This window comes from Neovison vison, chromosome 4 (assembly GCF_020171115.1).
Source record: "Neovison vison isolate M4711 chromosome 4, ASM_NN_V1, whole genome shotgun sequence".
Lineage (NCBI taxonomy): Eukaryota > Metazoa > Chordata > Mammalia > Carnivora > Mustelidae > Neogale > Neogale vison.
Window position 1 is genome coordinate 173,164,434 of NC_058094.1, and position 10,115 is coordinate 173,174,548.

Sequence of the window (10,115 nt, forward strand, 5' to 3'; positions counted from 1 at the left end):
TATTGTTTATTACTTTCTTTAAAATGTCAAATTGTCACACATTAAATGTAAAAGTCTTCTTAATTAGTACACAAAGTAGACAAAATTAATCAATTCTTTGGAAAGATAGTATCAAACAGATCAAAGGGCAACCTTTCATTAGGTTATTAAATTCATCTGGCAATTTTTATCTTTGGTTTACAATAAGGAAGTACGTAGCAAGAAAGATTTGGTTATTTCTTTAACTCTTTAAGTGTGAGGAATTAAAACACACACACACACACACACACACACACACACACACAGATGAGAAGTAAGAGAGGAAACAAGGAAAAAAAAAAATAGAGAGAGCTCCAGTTAGTAAAAATTGTCAGCCACAGTTGACCTTTGAACAATGTGGGGGTTAGAGGTGTCAACCTCTTCCAGTAAAAAATTCATGTATAGCTTTTGACTCTCCAGAAACTTAACTACTAATACTCTACTGTTGATGGGAAACCTTACGAACAACATAAACAGTTAATTAACACACATTGTGTATATGTAATTATATATTGTCTTCTTATGATAAAGTAAGCAAGAGAAAAGAAAATATTAAGAAAATCATAAGAGAAAAAAAAGAAAAAGAAAATCATAAGAGAAAATACATCTATAATACTGTACCATTAAAAATCCGTGTATTCCTGGATTGGCTCAGTTCCAACCCCTGTTATTCAAGGGACACTGCATTAATATATAGTGCTAATTAAAGATCATAATGGATTGCTAAAAAGTCCTGGTTACTAGACTCCTGGATTCTTTGTGTTAGTCTATCTTTCAAAGCCAAATTTAGGTTAATTTAGGGGAATTTAATAACAAATGCTCCCCCAAAAGCCTTTATTCCTACTGAAAAAAGAACTAATATTTTTCTTTTAATAGTAAAATGTTGGGCGCCTGGGTGGCTCAGGGGGTTAAGCTGCTGCCTTTGGCTCAGGTCATGATCCCAGAGTCCTGGGATCGAGTCCCACATCGGGCTCTCTGCTCAGCGGGGAACCTGCTTCCTCTTCTCTCTCTCTGCCTGCCTCTCTGCCTACATGTAATCTCTCTCTGTCAAATAAATAAATAAAATCTTTAAAAAAAAATAGTAAAATGTCGGTTTTAATAACAATGAATTTTGGTTGAATATGTTGATATCACTGACAATGTCATTCAGTTTAGACACCCTGTCTCAGATTCAAGGGCCTAATCCCACCACTAAAAAATAAAGTCGACAATGCAAGGTAATCCTTAGTGTGCAGTTAGTAAAATGCACAAGAAAATATTTAGTTTCCTTAATAAATTTCCCAAACTGTTTCATTCTTCATTTGTAACAGAAAATAAATCCTTCGGCAAGTCTGTCAATGCAGATGAAAAACTATCACTCAGTCTAATTTGCACTGGAAATAATTATGCAGTCAGTTTGGCATTCATTTTAATCAGTTCTTGAACCTGGAAGCTAAAACATCTTTCCTTTGGGATTTCTGTAGTAGTTGCTACCCTGTAGCTCTTCTAGACAATTTGCAAAATGTGCAGGCTAAGGCACCAAATTCAATGTTAGCTAATGAGTCAGGAGTACGGATAAACTAATGGAATTGAAAATGACACTGACAAGGAGCACGTCTTCTGGGGTGTCTATTCTAGAAGGTCTCTCTTTGTGGACGTAACAATAATGGCCAAATATCGACTTAGTTCACAAATCTAGATTCATTTAATTTAACACAGAGTTGTATTGGAATAGGTTCCAATAAGACCAAGGTGGGAGTCACCTCCAATAAGACCAAGAGGGAAGAAAGTATTCTAACAAGAGAACATACTCTAGCACTGAGGGTCCTAAATCATTTTCCCACTGAATTTCTTCTGGGTGTCTACAGGATTTCATCAAAGATTTTCCATGCATTTCACTTTATAGGAGAACTGTATAACTAGAGGAAGCATACAAATGCTGAATTTAAGGTGAGTTTCCACCTCAGTGCTAAAAAACATTTTCAAGAATTACATCAAATCCAAATGCTTTAATTCCAACTACAATGAATTCGATTTTGGTACCTAAATTTCATGGTGATAGCAAAAAAAGGATATTTCACATACTAAATTTAAACTTTCAAAGACATAAATTTTATTCAGCTGTGTGGAAGTTTCCTGGTTTTGCTTTTTTTTTTTTTAAAGATTTTATTTATTTATTTGACAGACAGAGATTACAAGTAGGTAGAGAGGCAGGCAGAGAGAGAGGAGGAAATAGGCTGCTTGTGGAGCAGAGAGCCTGATGTGGGGCTCGATCCCAGGATCCTGGGATCATGACCTGAGCGGAAGGCAGAGGCTTTAACCATCTGAGCCACCCAGGTGCCCCTGGTTGTTTTTTTTTTTTTTTTCTGGTCTTGCTTTGACTAAATACTATCCTTTCCACCATAACTGCTTACTTAGTACAACCATTCTGTTCAGTACCTATTAAAGTAAATATTGGGGCACCTGGTTGGCCCGGTCCATTAAGTGACTGACTCCTGATCTCGGCTCAAGTCTCCACGACACAGTTGTGAGTTCAAGCCCCACATTGGGTCCTGCATAGGATGTGGACCCTACTTAAAAACAAACAAACAAACAAATTAATTAATTAATTAATTGCTGGGGGAGGGAATTGATGAACCCAGATTTCTTTATCCAACAAAAATACCTTAAAAAATAAGTAATCTCATGCTAAATAGACATGTCATGTTACATAATTTAAAAACACTAGTTCTAGTAGCAGATAGAATGAATGATAAAGCAAGATCTCCTAGTAAAACCTTACGAATTTGACATTGGGCTGAAGTAGATTAAAATTCAGTCTTTTTTTAATTTAAAAGAAAGTGACTTAATTGTCATTACTCTTCAAAAAATACATGGTAAAATAAACATGGTTAATAGAGTATTGTCAGTTAGCAGTTACTTATAATTAACATAAATGAATAAATATAAAGGATTTGTAGTTAAAATATTTTTTTTTGCCACTAGATATTTCCAAAAGCTCTATGTATGTCCATGTTTAACTTGGGTATAGCACACAATATATATTATTTATTTGCATCTGTGCTATTAATTTTCTTTCATTCTTATTATTGACATCTATCTATGTATCTAATGTATACACATCAATATTAATATCTATCTTCTATCTGTTGAGTTTCTTTAAAAAGTCCTTTATTCACAGTGACAAAAATAAATTTGATAAAAAAATTCCTTTATGGATAGATATTAAGAATGTGAACTAGAGGTCAGACTCTGTTAAAATTGTCACAATTCACCATTTTGAACTGATAGTTACTAAGGCGAGAAGACAATTATGCAGAGTTTAATCAGATGGGAATTTGTGAGTTAACCAGAGGAAAAAAAAACCTGAAATATAATCAGCAATTCATATGCAAGTGCTTTTTAGCATTTTAAAATAATAACTATAAAGCTACTCTTTCTGTTGACTTTTAATTTGCACTTCTCTGAAAGCTTGATTGTATCCTGGGCCTTTCTTATTGATTGCTGACCTTTTCCTCTCATTTGATGCCAAATACCATGCAATGAATGCATCATCAATGCAACAAGGCCAGAAAAGATCAGTAAATTGAATGTGACCAGGAGAAATACATTCAATTCTTCACTTAGCTGAGACTAGAGAAGTCCTATTTAAAGATTTTATTTATTTATTTGACAGACAGAGATCACAAGTAGGCAGAGAGGCAGGCAGAGAGAGAGAGGAGGAAGCGGCTCCCTGATGCGAGGCTCAATCCCAGGACTCTGGGATCATGACCTGAGCTGAAGGCAGAGGCTTTAACCCACTGAGCCACCCAGGTGCCCCGAGAAGTCCTATTTATAATCTTCTTTTATTCCATTTCACTTTTCCTACTATATTAATTTACCAATTCACAATTAGCCATCCAATCAGTGATGATTTTAGCATTTTATTATCATCAAAACTTTGGTTTCAGTGTTTTCTGATTAAAGGGCAAAAACATAGTCTTCTTGATTGTGAAAAGCTATTGTCAGGTCAAATTCATTTTATGCCTCAGATTTTGGAACACACTAAGTTTTAAGATTAACTCTAAGGCCATCTACTAAAGGTTCTATCTAGTTGAGACAGAAGAAATGGCCGAAGTGTCTTAAATTTCTATTATGTTAACTCTTCCATATGGAGCAATGATAAACAAATGAAATACCCATATAAAACAATGTATTTTTGGAATATTCAACCTATGATATAATTATTATGAATGTCTCAAATATTAATATGATGATATACTATGAAATAATAAGGCTGGAAGATAAATCAATAGTAGACTATGAATTGTCACTTTTTCTAATGGTACAATAGTTAGCATTATTATAAAATTAGAGAAGTTTTCTGCCTTTATATATGTTGAGACTCTCCTACCTCTTATAGAAGAGGGAAAATATTAATATCCTCATTTAATTCACTGTGCCATGTGTAATATACAGGTGACTTTTAAACTTGCAATTACAAAGAGAACAACCTGGTAAAAGAGTACCAAGGACCCTTGATGCTCACGATCCAAAAGGGAAAACCAAGAAGATCTTATCAGGACATAACCAAGCCCCTTTGGTTCTCATTTGAAGCAATGGGATCAATCATTTGAATGAATTGGCACAGCAGTCGTGTGTGTGTGTGTGTGTGTGTGGTCAAGGCTGTGTAATCTTGCTTAATATTATAACACCAGACTTGAAAACATTGAAAAATTAGCTTTTGTTTTCTTTGCTGTTTTTATGTTGTTTTCTTCGTTGTTTGGGGGGCCATGCAAGCGATTTTTTCACAATTCTTTCCTCAAACTTAGCTGCATGTTGGGATCACCTGCAAAACCTTAAAAACTGCTGATATCTGATTTCCAGTGCCAGAAATTGTGATGTGATTTGGATGACAGCCTGGACACTGGGTCTTGCACTATTTCGCCCAAGTGACTATAATAGGTAGCAGACCTGGCCTCCTGGGAGTATGCAAATATGATATTCTCATTACAACTCACTGCTGGATTGCCACCTAATTTTAAAAACATTTTTATTAATTTTTTTAAAGATTTTATTTATTTGAGATAGAGAGAGCGAGAGAGAGCAAGAGTGGGGAAAAGGAGAAGTAGGCTCCCTGCTGAGCAAGAAGCCCAACGTGGGACTCGATCCCAGGACCCTGGGATCATGACTGGAGCTAAAGGCAGACACTTAACCAACTGAACCACCCAGGAACTCTGCCTCCTAACTTTTTAAATCAACCCTTTACGGAAATGATGGTCTCTCTTCCTCTCTCTTCTCTCTTCTGCCAAGCATTCTGTCAAAACTAAAATGTGCCTTATCAAAAAAATCAGTTACCTTGCTACATATATTCTAATCTTTGTAAACATGTACTTTTTCCATACATGTTAAAGGCAAGGACAATAGCTTTTAGCAGTGTTTATTTTTGTTCAAAGAAACTGATGGAATTGAAGGTTAAATCACCTTCTGATTGCACAGATTAAACAAAAAAGTATTACATATTTCAGCTTTACAAAGCATCTTATTGATTTAAAAAGATCCATACTATTGATAAAGTTGATGATGCAACATATATGTAATAAGGAGACTAAAATATTTATTTTACATATCTACAACACGTATTCTCATATTCCTAGATCAATCACAAATCATATAGGAAAATATTTAGGTCCATGGAAAAGCTTCAAAACATAAAAAATTAACATTTTGAAAAAAATCACATGAAAGCTTATTAAATAATAACATTGACAAATAAATAGTTCATCAGTACTTATTAGCTGCTGCCATGCATTTCTGGCATTCCATTCTAAGCAAGGGTCAGCATGCAGGGTATAATTTCATACTATGAGACTGTCAAAAGCTACGGGGCTGAGTTCTGAAGTGAAATGTCACAATATCTTGCCCTCTTTCAAAGGAAAATCTCTCATGGCTGCTAAACTCTTCCCACGGAGATTACAAAAAAAAAAGAAAAGAAAAAGCACCTTTCTGAAGTGTTACTGTGAAGATTTGTGGCAACTTTTTTTTTTAACTTTTTAATTTTGAAGGGGTTTTGTTACGGATGGGAGTGGGGGATGGGTTGGGGTGTGGAGGGTGATGGAGAAGCCATTTTCTGTTTAAAAAGTAATGATTCAGTGATGTATACAGTACCACCAGTCTTTTGAGTACCGAGGGGAATTAAAACTGCAGGTTGCCTGGGATTTAAATGCAAATCACCCTCCTGGATATGCACACATCTTGAAAACTTTGAAAGGGAAAAGCTACACCAAAGAAGGTCCTGATACTTAGGACAGCTTGGTGGGTTTGATCAAAGCAGAAAGCATATATTTTCAAGTAACAAAATAGCAATGGCAGGCTCGAGTCTTCCAAGCAGTCGAATCTGTAAAGCAGATGGTTACGAGTCAGTCTAGTTGGGAGAGTCTGAGTTCTAACTCAGGCTGTGCTTGCTGGATTTGCTGGCTCTTTTCCGCTCTCTGTGGTGCTGGGCGGGCTTGGCAGGCGACATGCTCTCAAAGTTGTGACTGGACTCGTTGTGCTGTCGAGTGTACCTCTTGCACTTGCAGGCGGTGACCACTGTGATCTTGTAGGTGCGTGTGCTCCCATCTTGGCACTGCAGCTGGATTCTCTGGGTACGCGTTTTGTCATTGACACACCTCCATTCCTGGGAGCTCCTCCTGCTCCAGTACTTGGTTCCATAGCCCCCTCCAATCCAGTTGGGGAGCACCGGCAGGGGCAAGCACTCACCGGCACACACCAGCTCTTTCAGAGGGCTGATGCTGGTGCACTGGCCATCGGAGATGTATTTGGTGGAACGCAGTTCCCGGCAACCCACTTGAACTCGAGCTGCAGGAAAAAGAAAAGAATGTGCATTAAAGACAAGAAGCAAATGAACACTTGATTTAAAAAAAAAAAAAAAAGTAATCTGCAATGACAAAAATTGTATCCAAAGCATAGCAAATTGTTAAATATAAAGCGAACCCCTATTTTATTTTCACAATGTAAAAATCTGCCTGGGGGGTTATAGAGAGACTTTCATGAAAATGATCGGTTTACATGGCTATACATTTTTTGAAACAAAATAAACTAGGCCTGATTTCTGTTTTCATGGATAATATTCTCTGACTGCTTACTAAAGTATTTGAAAACCCCATTTTTTTAACTTACTCCCCAATAAGGCTTAAGCAATTCTTACACTTGTGTAAAATATTCACTTTTAGTAATCTAAAAAATAGTATACTTTAATGTTCCTTTTCTCACAGGTCATAGCAGTTAATATCTGCAAGTGCTTTTAATTAGGTTTTTTTTAATCTACTGGAAAAATGTGGAAAGTATTTAAATATTGTGTATAATGCATATGCTCCCTACAATATTTTGTTTCAATTAAAAATTCATCTGCAGAGAACCATACATACATATGTGTACAAAGTCTGACATTTTGCATATCAAACTTAATAACTACATCTTAAACATAAATTCCCAAGCTATCTTTTAAAAACAAATATTAAAATGTTTGAAATGCAAAATGTCACTACAACTCAAAATTTGAAGAATATAAAAGACCCCCAAATCAGGAACGTATGGTTGCCATAACAACTTGGCTACATTTCCACAAATTTTATGGCAGAAAAATGCCTAACATGTCTGATTTACAACTGCGAAAAGAGCCATGGTGTTCGTTTCCTGAACATTGGTCATGGCAAACTTTTTGTTTAGTTATTTGAATTTGGTAAGGATGTTCTCTAATTGACTGTTTCTGGTTACGTGCCTTCTGTAATTAAAGCAAAAATTAATCTTGAAATATTTGAGTTTTCCTTTCCATTGCTTTGTTATCTAAACTCGAGGAGAATTGCCTGTAACAAACTTGAAAAGAAATCAAAGCTCGTTAGCCAGAAAAAAAAGAAAGTTTCTAAGTATAGACTGCCGAAATTCGAAAGATAAAAACCGTAAGAAACACTGAAGTAGCCTTACACTGAAGTGGAAAACCTAAAGCTAATTGGAAGGAGATACTGACTTAGGAGTTATACTTTGTGTCTCTGCCTCAGTACTTCTGAGGTGACAGATGTAGCCTAAAGGGATGTAGTAGTTGTAAAACAACTTCTGTAGATACACATACATCCGTACACAGTGCAGGAGTAAAATGAAAAGAACAAACTAGTGGGCTGGTCAGTGTGCTTGCTCTGCCTGTGTGACTGATTCCAGCTTCCCTTCCTGCATCTGCCTTAGGAATGCACCTGGAAACAACCAGAGATGATTCCAGGTTGCCTAGCTTTTTGTTCCCCTGTGCAGAGATGTTCGGCATTTTTACAGTGACAGCTCATTGACAGTGCATACCCACCACACTGCTCAGTAATCTAATAATAATGAGATGCTTCCTGTGTACCTAAAAGCAACTCTCTTCATGAAAGTGAAAACACCTTGGTTTTCTTCGAAAGACATTCATAGGCATATTTGCTTTGACTTTTCAAAGGTCAGAGCTACTTTGAGCTGTTGAATGGAGTTGAAGTGCAGCAAAAGATGTGTGTCAGATTTCCTGTGCACTGTTTCTCTGTGTCTTTCTTAAGACCTGATTGTTAGCATGTGGACTTTTCTTGAAGGGAAGAAGTGAAGCAAAAGTTAGGAGAAAAAAATTTGAATTCCTCTAACTAGTGGTTCATTAGGGTGTCAGCTGAGCAAACAGAAAAGAAAACAAATCCTCGCTGTACAAAATATTATTGTACTGTTATTATTTTAAATCTCTAAAGTTAGAAAAGCTTCCCCAGCCTTTCATAGAAATAAAACAATTACTCAAATCTTGATCTGGTTAAGAAGTAATCATCTTAGAAAAATATGATTCTCCAGTATTTTTAGTTACATCTCTCTTTTACACTGATCATCATCAAAACTCTGAACTATTTCACTGAATATATTTTAGAAATCTGTGTGAGCCTTTTTTTTTTTTTTCTGGAAAGCCTGTGATTTCCTATACATACTCTGCTTAGTTATGTTTACACATTTTACCACAATTGTACGTGTCCTAAAACACACAGAAAACCACCTAAATTTAAACTATCTAGAACCACACTTTAAAAAAAAATTCTCATTTTGCACCCTTCTTAAAAAGCAACAGTTTAATTCCCAAAAACATTTTCTCTTTTGGATGTCTGATAGAACTTCAGTCCACGCCTGCATTATCAAACCACTGTTTTAGTTATATTAACTTTGTAGGGAAGAATGCCAATCTACACATGCAGTAGATTACTCCCAGATTGTTGAGCAAAATATACATGGTTCAGGTTAGTTAGCAATGAAACAATTCTATAGGAATGTGAGCTAATGCTACCAAAGAAGAAAAAAAAAAAGAGAGAGAAAGCCAAATCCAGGCAAGTAAAAGACACTTACTGTTCCGATCCAGTCCAGTGTTACTGAAATGCCTGCCTCCATTTCTGGCTTGATTCATCGTGCTGTTGCTGCTGGGGTATGCTGGAACAGGTTTAACCACATGTGAATAAAGGATTTCTGTGGCATCATTTTTAAAAGCCAAACAGCTTTTCATTAGGATGCATGCAAGGGGAATGAGATAGAAATGAATGGCAGGAGGAAGCATGGTGAGGAGAGGATTTGCCTGGCTGGAGAGCTGGTTAATTCCTTTCCTTCTGCTTCTGCACTGTAACTGTGAAATTCTTCCTCAAGATTCCCTTTATATATCCAGTGAGGTTTGGCGTTCATTCAGGTGTAAAGTTGTATAGAGCTTCAGAGTGAAAACACAGAGAAGGGGTGGGATCCCTACATGACCCTGCAAAAGAATTTTACCAATGGAAGAGAAGACTACAGAAAAGGAGGAGCTTGGTATACAAATTGCCTGAAATTTCCGAGTTGTGCTTCATCAGTTTCTGGGAGCTGAAGCAGGCAGGCACATTGTATAGCAACTCCAGACTCTCTCCCCTGCCATTTCCTCTCCTGAATCTAGTTCGCATTCGGGTTTAATTTAAATGAGAATACACTGCTGTGCATTTGAAGAGATTTACATCCCCACAGTTGTTCTGTTCTCCCCCCTCAGATTTTAGAGTATGGAGTAGAGTAAGGGTAGCGAGCCGTTTTGCCCCAGATACTAGGTGGAATTCGTGTGAGTTTTGTGGGACTTG

General features: G+C 36.5%; 1 protein-coding gene across 1 annotated transcript; it reads right to left on the bottom strand.

Annotated features, from left to right (window-relative positions):
* Positions 1 to 5,400: 5,400 nt before the first annotated feature.
* On the bottom strand, positions 5,401 to 9,775 carry SOSTDC1 (sclerostin domain containing 1). Its single transcript, XM_044244544.1, has 2 exons — positions 9,373 to 9,775; positions 5,401 to 6,837 (listed from the first exon to the last, which is right to left on the bottom strand). Exons 1-2 carry the CDS (start codon positions 9,575 to 9,577, stop codon positions 6,422 to 6,424), a joined length of 621 nt encoding a protein of 206 aa, XP_044100479.1. The 5' UTR covers positions 9,578 to 9,775; the 3' UTR covers positions 5,401 to 6,421.
* Positions 9,776 to 10,115: the final 340 nt, after the last annotated feature.

What these genes read in the sequence shown, in the direction of transcription:
- SOSTDC1 (XM_044244544.1), bottom strand. Translation starts at nt 9,577, where the DNA reads ATGCTTCCTCCTGCCATTCATTTCTATCTCATTCCCCTTGCATGCATC. An exon ending in CACTGGACTGGATCGGAACA is followed by an intron (nt 6,838 to 9,372) that starts GTAAGTGTCTTT and finishes TTTTTCCTGCAG; the next exon opens with CTCGAGTTCAAGTGGGTTGC.